Below are 25885 nucleotides of genomic sequence, written 5' to 3' on the forward strand. Positions count from 1 at the left end.
CTACAATTTCTCCGTTCTAGTTCTAAACAGTGTTTGTCATCTTGGACAAAGTTATGCTAGTTTATTTTGATGAAGCAACTGGCAGGACAAAAAAAAGAATTGGTTAGAAAATTGAATGGCAAATCATTTTTTTCTTTCAGGTTGGCTGTATGCATTTGTTTGATGTTGTTTATTCCAACCCAGATTAGTTTATTAACTGTTTTCAAAATCTGGGTAAATTTACTTAATAGTATGATTGGGAAATATTTTTAGGGATGTGTGATTATCGAACTATGGAACTATTGACAGTTATATTTTTAAAAAAAATTTATAAAGAAGGATTGATGAATGAAAAAAATGTAGGAAATAATTGACTACTAGAATTGTTTATGGGCAGGATTTTCCAGTCCTGCCTGTGACGGGCATCATCACAGGTATGTTTTAGATTTCTGTATTTAGCTCATGTATGCACAGTTCCCATATTCATTCAGATCATAGACAGGGTTTTCTTTTTTAAAGTTTTTTCAAAAATGAAAGAAATTTAATAATCCACTTCAACAGCTCCATAGTTCATTTATCATACATCCCTAATAATATTTCCCATTCATTTTCTACAGCTAAAAGTTTTAAAATGTTACTAAACTATCATGCCTTTGTAGAATATGACTAGATTTCATTACCAGTGCTGTTATTGTTGCACCATTGATCTTGCAAAGTCAGTTTGCACTGTGCTTATAATTTTGGTGCATTGTGTATTTTCCAAAGTGTGGCATATAGGCGGTATCTATCATGTGTGTCCAATGTCTTCATTTCTTTTTGTGGAAAATAATTGCAGGGTCACATAAATTAGTAGTGATCAATGTCTAAGCAATGGGTCATATAACATATTTCCTTTACACCTCAATTTTAAAGCAAGAATAGCAATAATAACCATGATCAATCATTCCCATATTCTTACATTTCCTACCACATTAATTGTCAGAATCTTCATAATAGTTGCTAAATGTAAAGCTGCATGATCCCAAAATTTTCTTTATTCAATTTATTTATTTTTTCAAAATTAAAAGCATGACCAGGAACAGTTAACAAAACATGGTACATGAAGGAAAGCAGAGACAGCATAAATTGGCATGATGGAATCTTTAACATTTCAATTTCTTTCATTCAGTACTTTTTATTTTCTTATAATGTCTATTTTTAATAATTCAAATGTATTTCATAAAATAAATATAAACAGTCAAAAAGACTATTTTATTACACAGCTGTAGTACTGTAAAATTTGTTGTCCAGATTTATCTTTGAACCTGCTCATTAACCATATTGGTTTGAGCATGAGTTCACCTGGGATCTTATTGACAGACATCTTCAAAGGCAAGCAAATATCATACAAAAAACTTTATTGCGTTAATTAAATTGAAATTAAAGGCTTTCAAAGTGCAAAACATCTAGGAAATGGTGAAGAAATTAAAATTCTACTGTGTGATATTATCATATGAATGCTTAGCATGTTCATCTCAAATCCCTTTGTATGCTGTTTTAACTGAGGCATAAACCTATGCTGATGAGGAAGAAGAGGAATTTAATATGCTGAGATTTCATATGTTAAGTTCCAGGCTTAGACTACTTATGGTTAAATTTTGGTAGTCAAAGTCATTTGACTGAGGTTACTCTCCACATACCATGAGTGAAGAACGCTAGTCAATTAAGAAAACCAGAGGAAAGTCTGTTCCTTTAAGAAATGTCTTAGTTGCTGGCTAAGTAACATACTCTTGCCCCATCTTGTAAGAGAAATCCCTTAGTTTTTCATCATTTTTATATCATTCACCACATGAAGAATCTCAACATGAGATTCAATGTGAAACTATACTGTTTAGCTCCAATAAATAAGAATGGGTTAGAAAACTCTTATTCCATGTGCCATGCTGAAGCAGAAACTATCGCTCATAAAACGGTTATTACAGTAGTATTTCAGAAACATTTGAAAGTGCATTAATAAATTCAAAAGCCTGAGAATGAGAAAAAATTAAAAATCATTGAAACTTAATAGATGAAATAGTAGGCATGTCAAAACTTCTGAGCATTTGGACGTGATAAAACATGACAATATATGAGCAGATTAGCGCTGAGCCTGGAAATCCAGATAGCATGCCCTAAAAAAGTCAATAGTGATGGTGTCCCCCTCTATTTCCCAACAGCCTTCCAACAAATCAGTCTGTGGTGGAAGAGGACCATAATATGGTATGTGCATTATAACTTTATTTGAATAATGTTTCTTTCTATGCCAAAAAAAATTGTTAACTGTAAATGCAGGGAAGAGGGAGAAACTCTGGTAAGAGCAGGGTTGACTACAGCTCTGCCAAACTCATATCTCCCTGCTCTTGAAGCTATGTTTATGTATTTCATAAACAGGATTTTAATATATTGATGGAAAATCACATGCCAAATTAGGCCGAGTTGTTTAACTGCTTGAAATATTGACTTAATGAGCCAAGATGAGAAATAAAAGCAGCACTCTTCCAATGTATAGAGAGATCAATGACAGCTGTAGGTCAATAAGGGATACATGTGGGAAGATGACATAATTAGATGGCAAGATGCCACTTCTAGAAAAACTGAGCTTTGGATAATTGGATTTTTAGGCTTTTTGTTTGTTTACTAAACACTTCATGATCAAGAAACTTTAAAAGATTACACCCACATCTTTGAAAAATGGGATTACAGAACTATACTAAAAAGATATATTTGAAATGATAACATTTGAACCAACTCTGTCAGTGACAGCTTTCTGGTCTTGAATATCATAGAATTTATGTGCCACCATCAAGGGAACAAGCCTTAGAGATTTGGAACAACATAAGCATTTCTCTTCATGAAAGCCTGTAATCTGAAAAACCTCTCTTGAGAAAATGAGTTTTATCATTTTAAATTTGGAGGTATCATTGATTTTTCAATTTGCTTGCAGAAGTTGTGCGGATGTCACCATGGGAGCACATATATTTTAATTCAGAACATCAGAATAAGGATTATAAGCATTATAATTTGTGATTTTGCTGCCAATTTTCACTTGATTGCCCATAACCGTTATTTCTCACTAGCATTGATTCCCTGCAAGAGCAGAGTTTAATGGGCACTGGCTACCCCCTTGTCCTTTGCTATTTTGCCCAAGTAATTATTCTTGAGCCTTGATTGTGGGTGTGGGTTTTAAACTCGAGGGAGTGGCAAAGGGCAATACAGTCAAAGCAGTCCTGTACTCATCCAATTTCCATGCATGGGCATTTCAAAGGAAGGACCACCAAATCACAATCCAACAGCAGCAATCCTGTCATATTTCTTTTGCCTACCTCAGGAGCGGAAAGGCCGACTGTAGCATCCCTACTACCTCTCCAACTAAAATGCGGCAATTCAGTCCAGAATTAGCAGAGACTTGAACCTTGGCCTGACATGTAAATATGGCTCTGTTTAATGTTGCTTTATAAAGGGAATCAGATCAAGTGAATCTTAAAAACTTAGCTTGAAGGAAACCTTTTCTATGATTTCTAAAGGAGCTCCTTACACCTTGATATTTCCTTGAACTTTAATATAAAAGACCAGTACAGTCTTATTAAACATGATCTTATAACCTGGGGCTTTATTATAAATTGCAAGGAAGGGTGGCTGACAACAAGGTCATTCAAGTATGGGCACTTCAGCTGAACAAGACAAATAGGAGATCTGACTCAACAAATACACTTTAAGCTTTATTACTATAGGAATTTACAGCCTCAGCAAGGAGGAAATGTTTATTTTCAAGTGAAGTTTATGTTATACATAATAGCTAGATATTATCCAAATGTTCTCTGGAGAAGAGTGACAAGCAGCAGCATATCTGTTTAATCTGTTGGAAATACACCGGGGCCAGAATTTTTGGCTTGGCGAGTGGGGGCGCGGCCCACTTGGAGAGGCTTAAAATGACGCGCGGTGATGTCGGGCATGTGTCCCAACGTCACCAGATATCATTTCGACTTTCAGTTCAGTGGGCACGCATCTGATTCGGCTGCGCGCCCGCTGAACTATCAAAGGCCTATTAAGACCACTTAAAAATGAATTAAACCAATAAACTGAGCTGCCCATCCAACTTTAAGATTGGTGTGTAGGTGAAGAGATCCAACTTTAAGTTGGCGGGCAGGTGAAGAGCCCAGGTGACCTTCGCATTCATGGAACCTCATCCACGAGCAGGATGAGGTTTCATGAATGGTTTATAAATTGAATAAAATTAAAAAAAAAAAATTCATTGACATGTCCCAGCTGATGTGACACTGTCACATGAGGAGACGTGTCTTAAAATGTTTTCTTTTCTTTATTTAGCTTTTTAAAACTTAAACTAATCTCCCTGAGGCACCTCTGTGCAGGCCCTGACTCAGGGAACCCCCCCCCCCCCCCACCCCCACCACCAGCACAGGGAACGCTCAGTACTTCCGGGTGTTCATCATGCTGGGTGGGCCTTAATTGGCCCGCCCATATAAAATGGCACCGTGGACCCTATCGGGGGCGCCGATCGGGTTTGAGCCCGCTCCTGCCTCCCCCGCAGGTTCTCCCCCAGGTGACTCTCTTTGTATGCTAAAGGGACCACATAGTAAGAGAGAGAGCAGTTGTCTATAGAGAAATAAGAGGTAAATCAGGGGAATGGCTGTCTGATTTAACACTATTTTGATACAGTTAGTAACATTTCCCCTCAATTGCTCTGAATGTTACTCTGTGGTACGCTTTAACTTGGCTGCCTTTGAAGATTGAATCAATAATACAATTTTTCTGTCCTGTATATTTTAGTTTTTACAGAGGACATGGGAAGAAGTCAAGATCCAATTTCCTTAACCTCATTCATTAAATATAGTTAACCATTGATTTCTTTTTTGAGACAACATCTACATGAAAAAATTGATCTATACAACATAGCTAAATTGAACTGAAATTAAGCCCCTCATTGAGAAGGCCCTACAAGAACATGGGAAATTCAAGGGGTGCCTATTGTCACTTGATGTGGTGGCATCCTGCTTTGTGAAAATAACCACCATGTTGTCGGATAAGGTGGGTGTATTCATGGGACTGGATTGCATTCCTGCTGAGAGAAATCTGCCACTACATCCTCTATAATGTCAGTTGCTTGGTCGCCAAAAAGCAATGGGCCGTTTTCATCATGTCCTGTTTCTAAATATGCACAAGCAGCCTACAATTGTGCACTCATTTACTTGTTTATATGCCCAATCATAGCTTTGTAGCCACAATTGAGGTCAGTTTCAACCTCTTATAAAGCAGTGTCTAGAAGGAGCTCAGGACACATGTCATAGCATGCAGTGAACTCAATTCCTGGAACCACGATAGAAATCATTTTCACTTGGAATTGTACAGATTTCATGTTTTCCACATTACAATCTGCTGTTAAGTTTTTCAGAATGTGAGTACCACAACAGCACTGTGTTATCCAGATCTTTAGTTTGTTTCAATGGATGCACTTATTGGTTTTCAGTCTAAGAGGGGGCATTAATGGTAATTATCAGACAAAAACAGGGGAGAGTGGCTTGTAAGGAAAGTCGAAGGAAATGTAATTTTTGCTATTCTAGAAGTCAGTTGCCTTTTGTGGGAGCAAGATCAACCAATTTAACGTAATTAATTTGATTTAAAAGGGAAAAGTGTTTAGGAGAACACAGTGCCACCACATTGAGTTACAGAGACCCCACTGAAAACTCCAATCTGGGATTTACAAACATGGGAGCTGATATCAATGCAAATGCCTTACGTTTGCAGCTACTAATATGCAGAAATTTAAATGCAGCCACCTTGGCTTGAAGCATGTCAGAGTCTCTGTTTACTTGATCTCCCTTATCACTTTTGCAAAATTGCATGTTGTTCACCCTTATTTGAATGAGAATCAAGTGTGACTGTTGAGGCCAGATAAAGGTTTCTTAATAGTCAATGCAGATTTTAAAATGTCGAGGTGACCTACAAGTTCCCAAACTACATAAACACTGAATATCTTACATTAAACAAAAAACTTGTGACACAATCATCTTTGCAAAGTATACCTTCTCTGAACTAGCACCCAACACAACAGACCCAATTTAACTGATAGCTGTGGCAGAAGAAAAAGCAAACAAGAACAGAGGAGGTTTTCTGATTGGACATTGTAAAGGATGGTCACAAGATTCACTTAAATAACTACTTAAAAAGGCTGGTATCATTTATGGCACATGAAGGATGATGAATAAAGAAATTTTGGGGGTTATGCAGCTTTCAAACTGAAGAGCATAAGCATTTCCATTTACTATTATAGCAGATGCAGAAACTTTACATAACTTGAAAGTTACAAAATACCAGAAAGTACCAAAAGATACAAAATCATTTTGATCCGGAAGTTACACATTAAACAACAAGACTAAATTCACATTTCATTGCTTATAAAACATATACTGCAGCTATGGCAATGGACTTCCACTATAACTGATGCCAAACAGCATTGCTAAATCTTCTGTAATAAATTTGAAAACAATCTTCATTCGCAGTACTGTCATGGTCACAAAAATAGAGTAAAGCTGTCAACTTGCAAAATGCAAAAAAATGCTGCCTGTGAATCAACGCAGCCAGGCACAACAAAGAGAGAAATTTACTCATTTCTTGTGAAAGAGCAGTGGCTTCACCAGCCCAGCCAGGATCTTGGGTAACTGTGTAGTAATAATCTCTGACATCATCTCTGGAAATTCCACACTGAGTGCCTGGGACTGAACAAAAGTATTCAAGCAGAATTGATGTAATTTCTTGACGAGCTATTGGAAAGAGACAATGGGATTACCAATTCTGACTGTGTTTTCTCTACCTGTTAAGCTTTCAACATTCTGAATGGTTTATATCACATACCAATTGACATAAATAGATTACCGACAGAAATTCTCTTGGTGATGTTCATGCCAAACACTTAACATATTCTGATGCCAATCCCCTGCCCACAATTTAACTGCAAACATCAATCCTTTATTTTAAACCTCCACTATAATAATAAACAAAGGAAAAGTCACTTGAACCTGTTAAGCATTTGCTCTCTGACAACCATCAACAATTATTTCTGATCTTATTTCTTTCAATAAGGAATGAAGGTTAACATTGCCACTGAAGAGAGTTCTGCACAACGCCCATGCTTTCAGGCTGCCACTGCATCATTAAAGTGAAAAATAGGGAAATAAGGAGTGAGTGAAACCTACAAAAATGTATACAGACAGAACATATAAAAAGGTGGAACAATTTAGCCCACCCACCCTTTAACTTACATGGCATAAATTATGTGGGAAATTAAAATTAATCTTTAAAGAAAAAATATTTTGGCATAGCACGCTTTATCCCATATTCAAAATGACAAAGCAAATGAAGAACTGAGCTACTTAGAGCAGGAAAGTCAACCATTCAATCTTCAATCGATGTGGAACTTGTTGATCTTAGTCAGCGTAGTACTAAGAGGGCTACGGTGGCCTCAGTGCTACTGGATGTGAGAAGGGTAAATTATTTGAGCTTCCCACATTCTTTACTGCTATCCAGTGACCCCTGATGAAAGGATGGGTGTACAGACCTCAGGCAAGGACTGGATAGGCCTTGACTATAATGTTCCTGAGGTCAAACAGCCTGCTGACATTACAGACTCACACATTAGCAACGGCTGAGGTACCAGAAGTTGATTGCTGGTCTTGGAACAATAGCCTAGCAAGCACTCAACGTCCTCAATTTTGGAGGTGGAAGAAAAAGGACTTGTCATTTACATCTTAATAGAGAATTTGGTTTTATTCATATCATTGATGTGGCCAGCACCTCTCCTTGTGGAAAGATCGTTGTATCGGCTGACAGAGGAGCTTGTGTTTGAGATCAGCTGGTAAGGTTCATGAATAAATCAATTCAACATATGGCAAGTGACACCATGATAATAACCCTTACTATCAAGACTGGTAAAAGGAATCTTTCCAATACATCTCATTAAATAACCACACCTACTTCATGCATTGAGTCCATGAGTTTAGTGAGTTGGTAAAGACGTTGAGAGTTGCTCTGTGCACCTTTCTCCTGCATGTTAATGGCTCTACTTAGCTCTCTAATGTAGTCTCTCCGCATCTCTTCAAAGTAGGATTGGCTCTTGAGGCCTTCCAAGGGAACTGAAAAACAAATGCCAGTCCCTACATAAATCTTTCTGAAAAAAATGATGGGCTGGACTTCATGTTTCCCTGCTGGCAGGTTTGAAGATGGGGTAGGGGGCGGGGGAGCTCATAAAATTCAGCGGCCTGGCCTAACTACCCGCACCCGACCTGTCTGAAGTGTGATGGGTGGAAGGGGAGGCATTGAGCAGCCTACTTAGCCCCTTAACTAGTCAATTAATGGTATTTTTTCCATGGCAGTGGGAGACCCATGCTATGTGGGAAGCCTGATAGCTTGAGCTATGCGAGATGCTGTCGGGCAAGTGGAGGGGCCATCCTCTTTTGGGGGCCTCTGAGCCCACTGGAGGCACCCACCCTTGCTAGATTATCCTCCCTTTAACCCTCCCCCTCGCCTCTTGAACCTGACCCCCCACTCACCTCACTGAGACCCCCGACCCTGAAGTTATCGGGATTCTTGGCATGGTGGGGATACCTGTAGTCCCAGCCCTGGCCACTGTGCCTGGCACTGCTGGGAATTACAGAGCTGTCGGCCAATCAGGTGGGTGGCAGTTGTCTAAGGCAGGACCTTACCCCAAGATAAAGTTGGAAGTCCTGTCTTAAAGCAATTAATGCTATTCCCCGCATTATATTGTTGCAGGGGTGCCATCGGGATCGTGGGCAGGCTTTCCTTGGTTTTTAGCGGGGGTGGCAGGGACCAGGGAGCCTCATAAAATTCAGCTGATATTACATGTCCTTGGTAAAATCTGCAGTTATTTGTTGAAATAGTCCTCAATATAAGCTTTAAGCTTTTTGGACACAAAATCTACAGTAATCTTGAACAGATACTAGGCTCATTCCTTTTGGTACATTAGGACAATTGTTTCCAAGTGTTTTTATGCTCCCAGGAACCACCAGGGTTAAATTTATGAGATTTTTCTGTAACTATTATTTCTAGCTACTACTTGTTGCTGAGTTATTGAGAGATGTATTTCCCCAGTGCTTAAAGTTAAAGAAACATTCTTTCAATAAAATACCATCTGTTGATAAGGAATCATTTTCCCAATTTAGAACTCCTAGCATGAAATCTCACCCATCAGCAGCATCTTTTGGAAATTCAGGCATCCCTGAGCACAATTTTCCATCCATTAAATTAAATGGTTGGGAAATTATGTGCTGCACATTCCTGAGTTTGCAATAGGCATTGGCAGTAAGCAAGTATGTCTTCCTGAAACATGAGGCCCAAAAATTAAGCCTATAATGACATTTTAGCAAGAAAGTTTTTTTAACGTTATTTACAAAATATATAACAAATAATGTACAAAAATGAAGGACTTTTCTGTGATTACAGCTGAGTCACTAATGTGGTATTTTATACATTCCTGGATGGCATTCTACTACCAATAATGAGTGAAGTTAGTGAATGGGATGTAACATGGTACAAATTAAGTAGCCGAACAAATGTATGTTACTTGTGGGATTCTTAGTACTAAGTGTGATCTTTTTTTTTGAAAAGTGCTTAAATAATCCTTTTTCCATAGATATTTATGACTCAAAAAAAGTAAGAGCATAAGAACATCCCAGAAGCAGCTGTAAATCAGGAAGTAGAAGGGAGGGAGGAGCACAGGAAAATTACAATCACCAGAGAAGTAGTACTGAGTAAATTGGACCTGCGGGCTGACAAGTGCCCGGGTCCCGATGGACTTCATCTGAGGGTGTTAAAAGAAGTGGCTAGTGAGATATTTGATGCATTGGTTTTAATTTTCCAAAATTCAACAGATTTGGGGAAAGCCCCATTAGATTGGAAGGTGGCAAGTATAACTCCATTATTCAAAAAAGGAGGGAGACAGAAGGCAGGAACCTCCAAGCCAGTTAACTTAACATCTGTCATAGGGAAAATGTTAGAAGCTATTATTAAGGAAGCTAAAGCAGGGCATTGGATAAGCTCAAAGGAATCAGGCAGAGTCTACATGGTTTTGTGAAAGGGAAATCATGTTTAACCAACTTATTGGAGTTCTTTGAGGAAGTAATGTGTGCTGTGGTAAACGGGACCTGACAGATGTACTGTACTTAGATTTTTGGAAGGCATTGATAAAGTGCCACATCAAAGATTATTGCGGAAAATAAAAGCTCATGGTATGGGGGTAACATATTGGCATTGGTAGAAGATTGGCTGGCTAACAGGAAGCAGAGAGTAGGCATAAATGGGCCTTTTTCAGGTTGGCAAGGTGTTATGAGTGGTGTTCCATAGGGATCAGTGCTGGCAGGAAGAACAAAGGAGAGGCATATTATCTAAATGGTGAGAGATTGCAGAGCTCTGAGATCCAGAGGGATCTGGGAGTCTTAGTGTATGAACCGCAAAAGGCTAGTATGCAGGTACAGCAAGTAATTAGGAAAGCAAATAGAATGTTATCATTTATTGTGAGGGGAATTGAATACAAAAGCAGAAAGGTAATACTTCAGTCATACAGAGCACTAGTGAAACCACATCTGGAGTATAGTGTACAGTATCGGTCACCTTATTTAAGGAAGGATGTAAATGTGTTGGAAGCAGTTCTGAGAGGGTTTACCAAACTAATACCTGGAATGGTTGGGTTGTCTTATGAGGAAAGGTTGGACAGGCTAGGCTTGTATCCACTGAAGTTTAGAAGAGTAAGAGGATTGAAACATATAAGATCCTGAGGGGTCTTGACAGGGTGGATGTGGAGAGAAAGTTTCCTCTTAAACTAGGGGTCGCCAATTTGAAACGGAGATAAGGTGAAATTTTTTCACTCCGAGGGCTGTCTTTGGAACTTTTATCCTGAAAAGGTGGTAGAAGTAAAGTTTTTGAATAATTTTAAGACACAGGTGGATAGAATCTTGGTAAGTAAGGAGGCGCTAGGTTGTGTGTGTGGGGGGGGGGGGCAGCAGTAGGCAGACATGAGGTTATTATCAGACCAGCTATGGTCTTATTAAATGGTGGAGAGGGCTCGAGGGGCCGAATGGCCTACTCCTGTTCCTTGTTTGTGTGTACGTTCCATCTACTCTGATTCGCCATTCAATTAGATCATGCGGGTAGAATTTTACATGCTGGTAAAATTCGTTGGTTGGCCTTCCTGCCACCCTCCCACCTGTCCCCAAACTGTCCTAAATTTTACGGGAGTGGGCGAGGTCTCAAGAGTTGCTTCCCCCATTGGACCCCCCCCACTCAAGATCCTCCCTCGAGTGTGCTCCCTATCAACCCCCACTCCTGGACCCAAACCCCCACAAGCACTCTCTTAAAATTCTGTCCATGGTTTCTGTATCTTAACTCTATTTACCCATCTTGATTTTTAGGCCTTGATTTTTGTTCCAGAGTTGGTTAGCACGAGGCGAGAAATCTCCTTGGTCACTGTATCCACCTCGGGAAAAAGTGTCCCAAATGGCTCCATCTGGCAATTGCTTCCCAGAGCAAAGTCCCCCCTCAACTGGACTCAGATTGGAGGCAGCCACATGGGGTGCTAAGTGCTGAGGCGGCCTGTTTAAAAGTCCCACCTTGGTTCTCTGGAACTTAGTTCCAGTTATTTTGTTAAATATTATTCTTTCTATCCCTAACACCTCACACCTCATCACCCTCCAACCCACTCCCCACGTGGCATTCACGTCAACTGATGTCCTCCCCACCCTCCTCCATAACCCCTCATAACCTCTATGCCAACCCATGTCCCACACACACCCCATACCCACACATATCCTCTATGCCAACCCATGTCCCACACACACCCCATACCCACTCATATCCTCTATGCCAACACATGCCCCCCACCCATCCTCTCCTTTGCCCTTACACCCTCCATGCCAAATCCACCATGGGCTGACTTAAGGTGACATAAAATAAAAATTTAAATATCTGTATATCTTTCACTATAACAAAAAACTCCCATTCATGAAAGCCTATTCAAAACTTTAAAAGCCTGTCAAATACCTCATATCTCAAAACAAAGTTGTATTCATAACCCCACATTGAAGACAATTAATCTTTTCATAACTTCTTTGAGTTATCAATCAAATTGTGAACTGACAACACACCCTGCTGGAATAATTTATAATAATAGGCTCTAGAAATCAGCCACCCATTAAGAATGATATAATGATAGCCTTTGAGGTAATGTCAACAAACAGCTATTTTAACTGCTAGAGCAGGTATTTTTCAACTCTTACTGACAAAGACAGGCTATTTTTCTTAATTTTTAAAGGGTTATGGATTTAAATAAGGTTTTAGACAGTTGTACAAACCTTATCTGCCCTTAAAGAAAATTTTGTGACTACTCTAAAAACTTATAACTCCCACACTGCGGATTAAAACCCCTGCCACAGTGAAAATGGGGTCTGTTTGAGCTGAGTTCAAGTTTCCCATATGGGTGAGTCATATCCCACCCCGTTTCCTCTACCTACAAAAATGGGACCTGTTGGAGTTGTAATCTAGATCTGGGTCCGGCCTGCCGTTTTTAAATGTCTGTGGGGTCTCTATGACTCCACGAAAATCTGGGCCTTAATCCTTCAATATCCTTACAATACAAAAAATCTATCAACCTATTTTTGTCAAAGAGCCACAATAGCTTTTTGCGGAAGAAAATTCCAGGGGGAGGGAAATTCCATAAGCTTCTGTTTTCAAGCCAGGCGACCATGAGGTGTGATCATCCCTTACCTGGTCTTCTTGAGTCACACAGCATGAATCTCATCCTAATGATTTCAGCATGCAACTGAGAGCGACCTGTTCTGCTGACTGGCTGCATACTCAGCAGGGGGCACCATAGTCTACATAGATGGCACTAGTTTCAGCTTGCATGCAAGTCTTAAAGGCAGCCTGCCCCTCTTAAAGGTGAGCTGCAAGGCAGCCTGCCTCCCTTAAAGGTGAGTTGCACTCATGCAACAAAAGCTGATACTACTGTCTCTGGAAGATGTGGTTGGAAGGAAATAGAGCAACAAGCAAGAGGGCTCATGTGGCACTAAAGGGCATTAGTGATGATGGTGGAAAGGAGAGATGCTATTTTTCCATGGTGGACCAGAAGGGCTATAAAGTATACACTGAGAAGGGAATGGGAGTAGGTGGCCAGGGAAATCAATCCTGGAATCTGGCCCTGAGGACCTGGCAGCTGTGTTTTTTTTATTCATGGGTTGTGGGCGTCACTGGCTGGGCCAGCATTTATTGCCCTTCCCTAATTGCCCTTGGGAAAGTGGTGGTGATCTGCCTTCTTGAACCACTGCAGTCCCTGTGGTGTAGGTACACCCACAGTGCTGTTAGGAAGGGAGTTCCAGAATTTTGACCTAACGACATCGAAGGAAAGACGATATATTTCCAAGTCAAGATGGTGAGTGGCTTGGAGGAGAACTTCTAAGTGGTGGTGCTCCCATGTGTCTGCTGCCCTTGTCCTTCTAGATGGTAACGATCGTGGATTTGGAAGGTGCTGTCGAAGGAGCCTGGGTGAGTTCCTGCAGGGCATCTTGTAGATAGTACATACTGCTGCTACTGTGCGCTGGTGATGGATGGAGTGAATGTTTGTGGATGGGGTGCCAATCAAGCAGACTGCTTTGTCCTGGACAGTATCAAGCTTCTTGAGTGTTGTTGGAACTGCACTCATTCAGGCAAACGGAGAGTATTCCATAACACTCCTGACTTGTGCCTTGGAGATGGTGGACAGGCTTTGGGAAGCCAGGAGATGAGTTACTTCCCTTAGGATTCCCAGTCTCTGACATACTCTTGTAGCCATAGTATTTTATGACTAGTCCAGTTCAGTTTCTGGTCAATGGTAACCCCCAGGATGTTGATAGTGGGGGACTCAGCAATGGTAATGCCATTGAATGTCAAGCGGCGATGGTTAAGATTGTCTCTTGTTGGAGATGGTCATTGCCTGGCACTTGTGTGGCACAAATGTTACTTGCCACTTGTCAGCCCAAGACTGGATATTATCCAGGTCTTGCTGCATTTGGACATGAACTGCTTCAGTATCTGAGGAATCGCGAACAGTGCTGAACATTGTGCAATCATCAATGAACATCCTCACTTCTGACCTTATGGTAGAAGAAAAGTCATTGATGAAGCAGCCGAAGATCATTGGGCCTTGGACACTACCCTGAGGAGCCTTCTACTCAGCCTGCCTCCACACCCGGCAGCCTCTGCACTTATTCCGAGGTCACTTGACCCAACTTCTATTTCAGCCTGCCACCTCCACCTCCGACTGAAAGCCCGACCTGCAGGTGAACCTTTTTAAAGGTCGGGATCACCAAGCTGGGAAATCTCCCGACTCTGCGCATTTGACCCAAGGGCAAAAATGTGGGCCTGAGGATATGATCATGGACAGCTCATTCTGAGTGAAATTCCATTTTTGGCAACTCTCTTAAGCTTTCAATGTCCCTATGCAACATTTTGTTCCCATCTCCATCAATTATTTTGCCACCTAAAGTGACAGTGTAAAAATGGTGGCTGCATATTATTTTGCAATATGCAATTGCATGCAATACAATATTGCAATCACAAGACACTTTAATTATGACAATTTTGGTATTATTCAAGATGGAAGTTCTCAAAGATTTTAGGACTGAGGAGGTTGGAATGGCGTGTTAACAACAAAAAAGGGAAGTTCTTGCATTTATATACTATTCCTCATAGCTTCAGGACATCCTAAAGTACTTTACAACCAATAAAATACAGCCCCCATCATTTACACTAACTACACCTATCATGGGCAGCTGCTTGTATCACAATAAAAAGTGAAACCAAGTTCTGGGCTTCAGCTCTAAAGGAACAGAATTCACAAGAATAGGAATGATGTTAAACCTATGATGGAACCTCGGTTAGACTACACTTAGAATATATGGTTGTCAGGGCCCTTGACTGTGAAGGTGCCATTTTTGCACTTCTACTCTGATCCCTTCTCCTTCCTCTCAGACCATGATAGAACTCCCTTTGTCCTCCACTTTCCATCCCATCAGCCTCCACATTCAATAGATCATCCTCCACCCCTTCCACCACCTCCAGCGTGATGCCATCAGTGAACACATCTTCCCTTTTCTTTCAACATTCTGTACAGACCATTCCCTTCCCAACACCCCAGTCCACGCTTCAGTCACCCCAACACCCCCTCCCTTTCCCAAAACATGTTCCCATGTAAGCGCAGGAGATGCAGCACCTCCCCTTTTACCTGCTCCCTTCTCACTTCCGGGGCCCCAAGCACTCCTTCAGGTTGAAACAATAATTTAGCATTTCACATTCCCTGTTCATGATGCAGTCTCCTCTAAATTGGGGAGGTCAAATGCAGATTAGATGCTCTTCAGAATGCTCCATTCAGCCTGCATGCATGAATTTGAGCTTCCAATCATCTGTCATTTTAATTCTCAGCTGCACTCCCACTCTGACCTCTCTGTCCTCGGCCTCTTACACTGTTCCAATGAAACACAACATAAGTTTGAGGAATAGCACCTCGGGCTGGATTTTCATCCTCTAGGCAGGTAATGGGAGTTGGGAAAATTCTTAGCTCAGCCCACCTGGTTCATGGAAAAATGCCTGAGAGGATGGGATTTTTATTGGGGGGATGGGGAATATGGGCTACAGTCGGGCCAGCCAACCCAAGAAAAAGATCAGAGACAACCACAGGTTGTCAGGTTAGGAGGCAGGCTGATTGAAAGGCCCACCTCGTTGCTATGGGACTTTGTCCCAGTTCAAATAAAAACAGAAAGGCACTCTAGCCTTCACATCTCCTCATCCACCATACACTCCTCATGCCCCCCAGCACCCCTCTATGGCCCTCATGCTCCTCACACCAAGCCATGCCCTACAAACAACCCCAATGGCCCCTAATGCCAAGGTATGCTCCCCCAACAACCCCTTAGGCCCCTCATGCCTTCCCCAAGCCAAGGTATACCCCCACCCATCCTCTATGGCTCCTCATTCCCCCAGTGCTAAGTATGGCCAAGAATATATAATGAAGCTTAGCTGGGAGACCAGACATCCATTGGCTTGTTGAAACACCTGAGTTCAAGGGAAAACAATGCTTGATTGTCAGCTCTGGCTCTCTGATCTATGTCATTAATTTCACAATGTTTATTTACACAAGATAAAGTGGTTTCACGTGCTTGCAGTTTCTGCTATTGATATTTTAGAGTGTCTGGATCATTGACATTTTTATTGGGCTGTAGTAAAGAGGGGTTTATTTAAGCAAATGGAAAGCTATCAATGAATGATTTTTAAAAAAAATTTCTTTTACACATCATACTGTCAGTTCAGGGTTCATTACTTTTATGCAGTGTATAGTGAGTGAATGGGCATAAAAGTGCCATAGCTTGGCATGGGGGCATGAGGGGCCATAGGGGGTGAGTGGGGGCTATACCTTGGCATGGGGAGCACGAGAGACCACAGGGGGCAAATGGGGGTAAATCTTGGCATGGGGGCATGAGGAAAACTTACGTTTCAAAATGTTCCCTCATGCGGACTATCGTTCAGAACACCTCTGAGGTGCCATGAACCATGTCTTTGAAAATCTGGCTCAATTCCATTAAAATTGAAAGGGACTAGGACATGTCTAACCCCACAAAAGACCCTGCCAGCTCTGAAGTGCAGGGTGCAGGCTTGTGACCTGAACCATCCATGCACTCTTAAAGGCCCTATTAAAAATGGGAAACCTCAGGAATAGGGATGAGCATTCCGGAATAGGGACCCACCCACAATTTTTAAAGGGCTAAAATCTGTCCCCCTCATCTTTTGATGATGCATTTTAGGGCCTTCCAGATTCAGCATTGTGTTCAACAAGTTGAGATCACAACAACTACTCTCACTTTTTTTCAGATAGCAGTTGTTGCCATTTGCACCTCCTCTAATCCCATCTTTTGTTACTTTACTTGTCCCATTATCATCCCTTTTTGCCACTTAATCTATCCTGCCTTCCATCCTATCATAGACCTTCCCTTTTGATCTTTCCCTCACTCCTTCTTTTCCCTGCTTCTGTACTTGCTTAAAAGTTGATACGTCTTTAACCTTTTTCACTTCTGATGAAAGGTCATTGACCTGAAATGTGAATTTTATTTCTCTCTCCACAGATGCTGCCTGATCTGCTGAGTATTTCTAGCATTTTCTGTTTTTATTTCAGCTTTCCAGCAGCTGTAGTGTTTTGTTGAAAAATATATTTAAATGTGTTTTTTTTCAAAAAGGGAAATACAATGGGACATGATTATCTTTGTTAATTGTAGCCTAGAAACTGTTGTTGATTGGTAACCGTGTAACCAAAAATTAATGGAAGAATCCTTGCCTGTCAATATTCCCTCCTTTTGCTCCAAGTATAAATTGGGGAATGGACTATCTATACAGTGGGCTGACCAGTGCAGTCTTAGAAATGATTACAACGGACAGCAATTTTCCAATGGAATAAGACATTTGCACAAGTCTTGCAATTTACATTCCAAAAAAATATAAATAGCAAGAGCTCAAAAGGTCAAATTTGATAACCATACAATGGAAATGCTTATTCTATAAAGTGTGGGAAAAGAGAACTCTCCTTTGTGGTACAGAAAGGCACCTACCCGAAAAATTAATTCTTGCCAACTGAGGAATATTAGAATATGCAAATGAGCAAATATGTCATCTGACTTACTCCCTGTCATTTGTACCACAGCAACACTGGACGTAAGGGATTCCTATTCATTCCTGGTGCCCATCATTGCTATGAGTGGTATAAGGACATTTAGGAGGCTTCAAAAAGCAAACTTTCAGCACACAGCCAAGCCTGACCCATCTTGCTGATTGGCTGCACACTCAGCAGGGGGCCCAGCAGCATGTGTGACTAGCAGATATTTCAGCTAATCTGCACAAAGGGGGAGTGCATGCATGCAACAGGAGCTGATGCCACTGTGGGAGGCTTAAGATGAAGGAGAGAAAATGGAAGTACAGGCCAGAGAGAGGCTCCTAGGTTTTCTGATGTGGTGCTAGAGACATTAATGATGGAGCTGGAAAGGAAGAGAGAAGCAGTATTTCCATGAGGAGGCCAGTAAGCCCTCAAGACAGACCATGAGAAGGGAATGAGAGCAGGTGGCCAGGTAGTCAGATCCTGGAATTTGGCCCTAAGGTCCTCCCAACAGGGGACTGCACAGTTCAATGACCTTTAATCTTCATATGATGCCACGCCATCAAACTCTCAAGCTGCTCAATGCAGTGCAACCCATCATTCACCCATCAGCAATCAGGTCTCATACATAACATTCAAATATTCCACTTTACCCTCACACACGCCAATGATGCCAGTCTCACACCCATCTCTCTCAGCTCCCACATACCTCAGTTATTCAGCTTTGGCAAGCACATCACCCAAACACAGTGTTACACACTCACTGATAATCCACAGAACAGAAGGGAGCAAAGCAGAGCTGATGGCTCTCAGCATCATGTTGCCAGCTGTGATGGGCCAACAGTATATTGCCATCTAGCATTAAGTACAAGTTGCAAGTTGTGTGAATATTTACTTCTTGCTTTCAACCCCATATTCCTTCCCTCAACTTCTGCATGTTTCCTTTCAGATACCCAGGATTTGCTACCTGTCCAACCTCTGCAGCCTTGCTATAAAGGGAGAGAGCCACACTAGGCCTCTAACAAAGAAACACCATCATTTAATCTGACATCAAATCCATCAGCTCAAATACTGGCACTGCACATACTTTAGGGAGTAGTATAGACTTAGGATCAGCACATTATTAGTCACCAGGCACAAGTGGGCTTGTTAGGCTAGGGGAAAGGATGGTGAGGGTGTCATGTCTTTGCAGGGCAAGGCCATACACATGTTTTGCTGCAGAGGGCTCAGATCACATCTTCAATGGGACAGCGTTTTGGAGAATGCTGATGGGCAGTCACAATGAGATGCTTGTTGCATTGGCAGGCCTAACAGGCAGCCTGTTCATTAAAAGGAATGCACTAGAGTGAATAGTTCAATCGTGTATGTATAATGGAAGTGTTGCTGAATAAATTTGTTATGGAATTTTTTTAGCTGGTAGCTTTTCCTTCTGGATTTTGGTCAAGAGGACATTGTGATGGTCATTAGCAGGCAAATTCAAAAGTGGGGAATTGTGGAGCAACTGTGATATAGGTATGAGATCTCAAGGGAACTGAAGTCTCAGTACCCAGTCATGGGCAGCTCATCCTGAGTGAAGGGGTCCTGGATGCCTCCCCTTCTTCTTCCTCTTCCTCCTCTTTACTGCTTCTCCTCTCCGCTGTCTGTGCCCCATTTCCAATTCATGCTGCAGCCTAATAGGGTCTCCAACTATAACCCTCAATATTGAAACTGTGACTTTCTCCTAACAGGCCTCCCAACTCACCTTTGTCAAGATTCTGCGCCAGTATCCTGCAAGTCCAAAAAGTCTGCAAGACTCATCCAATAACACAGAACACAGAACTTCTGCTAACTCTGTACCAGTAAATGCAAGTCAAAAAGCGCCTTTACTGGAGGTTGGATGGCTGGCCCTTTAAATAACGCTAGCGGGCAGTCTCTTGCACAGGGTGTGTAAGTGGAGATGCTAACAGTTCAAAATGGCAGACTGCACATCAAATAAATATTAGAGGTCTTTTGATGTTGTGATCTGTCCACTCCGCACATTTCTGGTGTCCATATGACACAGTCAAGGTCACCTTGCAGGCTGCGCTGAAGTGGCTGGAAACATTCCAGTTGGCAAGTCGGAAGTTTGGGATTCCCCTTATGCTGGCACCAGTGGTGATATGGACCCAAATTTCACAGCCTTAAGATTTAAAAGCCCCCAGACACTGTACAATTGATTGCTGAGCAATGCTACAAGTTTAAAAAAAATGTTTTTGGGTGGAGATTTACACTGACCTTTTCCTAAGACAGCAAGAATTTTGATTCTCTATTCTGAAAATTACCTTTGTTTGCATACCTTTAACTTTCGTCTATATTACAATTTTCCACTCTCATCGCTAATGTACTCTGTTCATATGTCCTGTCTGAAACTATGAAACTGCATAGTTATGAGAATGAGATGATTCCATAAGATTGTCTGGAAACATTGGATGAGCTTTATGCTTATTTCTAAATGTTCGGGAGTAAACTACTCCCCTCTTCAAAAAAGTCTACCCTATTTGTTGTGGTATTTATAAAATGTGTCATTAATGCTAAAATGATCATTTGTTAAAAGTGGTAAAATAAACAGGGCAACACTGACCATTAATAACATCAAACAATGCAACCATTTAATTTGCAGTTGTTAAAACTGCACTTCTTCCTACTCCTTTAAATTAGGGGTTGAAGGCTAAAAACAACCAATGTGATAAATCATTATTGTGCACATTGTCATTGTGCATGTGATGAAATGTTACTTTGGAGGCAGCTAAATCGTTAACACCCCCCTCTGCCCACCCCCATCCACACACACACACACACACACACACAATGAGGGGTGGGGGTGTTAAAATGACAGGGGAGGGGGAATTGAGATTGTACTACGCTCACAATGCTTTTCTGGTCCCCTTAACATTTTTACTTATTTGACAGACAAGGTGATGATGCTTACCCCAGAGGTGGGTGGCCTTGTTTAAATGGCAGATGCATCTCAATTATCAGGATGGCACCATATTTTAACTGCAGGACAGGCCACAGCCCACACGGTTTACGTCCATCAGCAAACGCTGGCATCAGCAAGGATCCACGTCTTAGAAAATTGTTTTTCAAAGGTTCCTTATGATATATTAGATATCTTCAATCTCACTTACCTTGGGCCTATCTCCCCCAAACACAGATTTTCTTCCAATAGGTATTTACTTTGCTTCAGACTGTTTCCAGCTTCAGAGTCAGGGCATGATTTGGTGGGTGGGGCAGATGATTCACCACCTGCTTTGGCCCATATCTCCACTACCACCGCCCCCATACCCACCTCCACCAATACCTTGATTACTGCCCTGAGCAAAAATTGGCCATACTGCATCTGTAACAGTTTCAATTAGTAGTGGAAGAAGTAATGAGTTCATTTTAAAATGTGTTACAATGGTTAATGCTAAATACAACGTTGATATTGTTTTATAAGTGTGAAAATTTGTGTCATTAATTTGCTGTTTTGGTGGCCATCTGCACTCAAAAACAAGGTAATATCAGGTAGACAATTTTTTTTATTCATTCATGGGATGTGGGCTTCGCTGGCTGGGCCAACATTTATTGCCATCTGTTGTTGCCCTTGAGAAGGTGGTGGTGAGCTGCCTTCTTGAACCACTGCAGTCCACGTGGTATAGGTACACCCATAGTGCTATTAGGGAGGGAGTTCCAGGATTTTGACCCATGTTGAGTTAATTTGTTTTGCCCAGTTTGGGATAGTTTTAGAAGTTGACTGATTTTCTGGGGGAGTCCCTACAGCTCCCATCCAAAACAAACAGGATCCTTTTGAATAAATGCAAATTGGGACTAGGTGACACATTAGGATAGGAACATAGGCCTGAATTTTCGGCTTGGCGAGTGGAGTGGGAGATGGACTCCGCTCGCCGAGGCATAAAATGAAGTGTGGTGACATCGGGCGGGGGTCCCAACGTCATCGAGCGTCATTTAGATTTTCAGTTCTGTCAAAGGCCTATTAAGGCCATTTAAAAATCAATTAAAGTAATAAGCTGAGCTGCCATTCCAATGTTAAGGTTGGCGGCAGGCGAAGAGCCCAGGTGGCTTTCGCATTTTTCATGGAACCTCATCCATGGGCAGGATGAGGTTTCATGAAGGGTTTATAAATTAAATACATTTTTTCACTAATTTTCATTGACATGTCCCAGCTCATATGACATTGTCACATAATGGGACATGTCCTAAAATTTTTTATTTTCTTTATTTAAATTTTTGAAACTTAAACTAATCTACCTGAGGTTCCTCTGTGTCTCAAGGAGATTTCTGTGCTCTTTTGTGTGCATGCTTCTCATTCTGTTCATCTCCAGGGAATTTGATCTTGTCCAATCAATAGGATAATACAGTCATCCCAGGAACCAGTCCAGTGAACCTGAGCTGCACTCCCTCTAGGGCAAGTATGCCTCTCCTTAGGCAAGGAGGACAAAACTTCACACAATACTCCATGTGTGACCTGACCAATGCCTGCACAATTGTAGTAAGACTGCCTTACTCTTGTACTTCAATTCCTTTGTGACAAAAGCTAACCATACTATTGGCCTTCCTAGCTGTTTGCCCTTCCCATATGTTAAGCTTCTGTGATTCAGAGGACACTCTCTGACTGCACACATTTCCCAATCTGTCACTATTCAAAAAATATTTAGCTTTATATTTCCTATCAAAATGAATAACATAACACTCCACCACAATGTACTCTGTCTGCTATGTTCTTGCCCACTCACCCAGCGTATCTAGATCTCTCTGCAGCCTCTTTGCATCCTCCTTACCGCATACTTTCACACCTTTGTATTGTCAGGAAAATTGGATATGTTACTCTCAGCCCTCATCTAAGTCATTAATATAGGTCCACGTACTGAATTTTGCTACACTCCATGAGTTGCAGCCTGCCAACGTGAAAAGGTATTGTTTGTTCCTATCCTGGCTGGGATTTTCCAGCCCCGCTGCGGCAGGACCCGCCGCTGCAGGGGATGTGGTGGGCCAGCCAAAAGCTCATTGACCTTCGGTGGGACCGGAAGATCGCTGCAGCGGGCGGAGCCAGAAAATCCGGGCCTCTGTCTTCTGTCCATTATCTAATTATCAATCTGACAATATCCCAATCCCATGAGTCCTAAATTTGTTTTTTTGAAAATCCTAACACTGATCCCTCTTATCCTTCTTATTAGTTACATCCTCAAAATACTTAATCAGATTTGTAAACAGATTTTTCTAAGTGTCTTGATGCTACCTCCCAAATCCTAGCATTTTGTCTAGTATTTTTGTCTGATATTAGGCCAACTGGCCTATAGTTCCCCATTCTCTCTCTTCCTCCTTTTCTAAATAGTGGAGTTATGTTTGCTGTTTTCCAATCCTTGGGAACTCTTCTAGAATCTAAGGAATCTACTTTCTTTGCAGCTACCACTTCTAAAACTCTAGGATGCAGGTTGTCAGGACTAGGGAATTTGTTGCCATTTAGGCCCAATAATTTCTCCAGTAATACTCCTTTACTTATCCTGATTTTTTTAAAGCTCTTCATTCTTGATAGACCTTGGGTTCCCTATTATTTCTGGAATATTTTTGTGTGTTTTACCATGAAGACAAATATAAAGTATTAGTTTAATGCCTCTGCCATTTCCTTATTTCCCATTATAATTTCTCCCATCATTGCCTCTAACGGGCCCAAGTTTACTTTTAGTAATTTCTACTTGTTTTCATGCCTGCACAAATGTTTACATCTGTTTTTATGTCCCTTGCTAGTATATTCTCATATTTCCTCTTTTCTCTCATCATCAATTACTTGGTCCTCCTTTGCTGAACCCTAAATCCCTCTCAATCTACAGGCTTACTGCTGTTTTTGGGGACATTATAAGCATCTTCCTTTAATCTAATAGTATCTTTAATTCCTTTAGATAGCCACAGTTGGACCACTTTTTCGGTGGGGTTTCTGTGCCTTAAAGGAATGTATTTGTCACAAATTATGTATAATTCTTTAAGTGCTGGCCATTCCAGTCTTAAGTAACATTATATCTGTCCAAATAGCTAAAGTATTGTGTCACCTTATGTTGTAAACTTACCAGTCCTACAGAAATATTCCTTTAACACAAATTGGGAAAATTTGGGTAATGCCAAAAAATGGGGTGGGGGAGGGTAGCACAATGCGTGATTAGCCTGCGCCCCTTCATGCAGGTGCAGGAAATATATGATTGTAGTGTGCAGCCAGTGCTGAGTGCGTTGTTGAGTGGTTACAAATCTGAGCCTTTGAGTAAAATCATGAGAGGCTAGCATGAGTTTAGGCAAATCTGTGCTACTTCAGGCAAGGCTGGACCTCTGAAATGGGATTTTACTTTGGCTGGAGTGGGTGCTGGAATTCAATGCACAAGTGACCTTGAGCAGGAAAAGACACAGGAATGGCATAACATAGCAGAGAGCAGTTCCCACCCAGAAGGAAAAAACAATTCGGACTAGTTGAAGCCTGAACTGGCACTAACAGGTGCTCAATTGGCCTCAACTGGATTTTAATGGAAGTGACTAATAACTGGCAATTCTACTGGACTCTTTGGAAATCCAGTAGGGGCTTCCAAGTTTTGAGTGGTCACCAGTATAGGCATCAGTACACTCAAGCTGGCTTAAGCTGGTACTACTACAGCCATTGTCAATTTTGTTAAACTAAACATATGCCTCTCTCTCATCCCTTTTTATCCCCCCCACGCCCAGCACCTACCCCCTAACTTCCCACACCCCGCTACCCCTCCACATCCCATGTCCTTGTATGCCCCACCCCATACCCCTCTCTACCCTACTGACTACCCCCCCACACGCCCATACATCCCGCCACACACCCCCCAGTGCCCTACCCCACTTACCCCCTCCACCCTGACACAGCACTGGAGGCCTTGGTGAAGAAAGTTGACAGGAGGGGAGAGGCCCTTTATCCACGGGAACCAGAAGACCCTCTAAACAAACTCTAAGATGACAATGGAAGCCAATAGCCCTACAGGTCAATGCCTAGAGTACGGCCGGAGGACCTGGAGGCAGTGCTGAAAGAAATTCAACAACCTCAACTGAGCTGGCAAGGTCAGTGAATGCATTTCAAATGCCATATCCTATTAACTGCATTTGTCTCACATATTATTCAATGCACCACACCCCAACTCAACCGCTAACAATCTCCATGGATCAGAAAGCACATATAATACTCATTGCTTCAGCTCACCCTCACATAATTAGCACTACTGCAAGCCTCATGCTCACACCTCACAGCTTGCAAACACTGTAGATATTCAACCATGGCAGGCACATCAAGCACACTGCGACACACTCATTGACACACTTCCTTGTCTCTTGCAGGACTAGAGACAACAGCACCTAACGACTGGGGGACAGGCATGGCTGCATGCCCTCACCACTATGGAGAAGACGGTCCTCAGCATCATTAGAGTGGCCATGGCTGCGGCTGTGGCCAGCAGCGGGGTAGAAAGGATTGAAGATTATGGTATGCTCAGACCTAATCCTCACATCCGACTTCCCCCTCATTACATAATTTCTTCTGATTCTCAAGCTACTCATGCTGTAAACATGCACTTCTTGCATCAAGCCCTTCCCCTCAATGCTAGCCTATACTTGTGCATTTCCCCTGTCACATACCCAAGAGCTGCCACCCAGCCCTGGCAGTGTTGAAAGGGCCTGAAGTCGAATAGCAAGAAGAGACTGATGATAATGAAACACGTCACTTGATCTCACACTCTTATGCACCATCTTAACACTGAGACTTATACTCTAGAGCAGGCTTGTCCAACCCATGGTCTGTGGGCCGGACTGCGGCCCCTGAAACCATTCTATGTGGACCTCGGAGCCACTGATCAAGTTGCCAGTAAGGCAGGTAAGTGAAGTTGAAGATTCTGCAAGGGGCCGCTCCTACACTCACAGGCCATTAATCTCCCATGTTTGCTGCTCATAAGCTCATTAGTGAACTTTTCAGTAGCAAATGTGGGAGAGAAACATGATTGGACAAGCAGTGATCACTGAAGGCTGTAAATGGGGAGAGAGAGGGGATTTCAGTGGGGAAAGGAAAAGAGAGGAAGTGCTGCACAGCCTGGCAAGAGAAGGTGCTGTGGAATCCAAGGAGAATGAGAGAGGCTGTGGGGGCCACGGACAGAAGGTGCTGTGGGGCTCTGAAGAGGTGCT

General features: G+C 41.9%; 1 protein-coding gene across 1 annotated transcript in view; it reads right to left on the reverse strand.

The window, feature by feature from the left end:
- Positions 1 to 4421: 4421 nt before the first annotated feature.
- The window catches only part of LOC121284441 (progesterone receptor-like), a 398041-nt gene continuing 376577 nt past the window's right edge, over positions 4422 to 25885 (reverse strand). Inside the window, exons 8-9 of the mRNA XM_041199906.1 lie at positions 7987 to 8144; positions 4422 to 6776 (exon numbers count right to left, since the gene is read on the reverse strand). Coding sequence (XP_041055840.1) covers positions 6621 to 6776; positions 7987 to 8144 — 314 coding nt within the window. The 3' untranslated portion in view covers positions 4422 to 6620. The remainder of the gene's footprint in view (positions 6777 to 7986; positions 8145 to 25885) is intronic.

The sequence above is a fragment of the Carcharodon carcharias genome, chromosome 11 (genome assembly GCF_017639515.1).
Source record: "Carcharodon carcharias isolate sCarCar2 chromosome 11, sCarCar2.pri, whole genome shotgun sequence".
NCBI lineage: Eukaryota > Metazoa > Chordata > Chondrichthyes > Lamniformes > Lamnidae > Carcharodon > Carcharodon carcharias.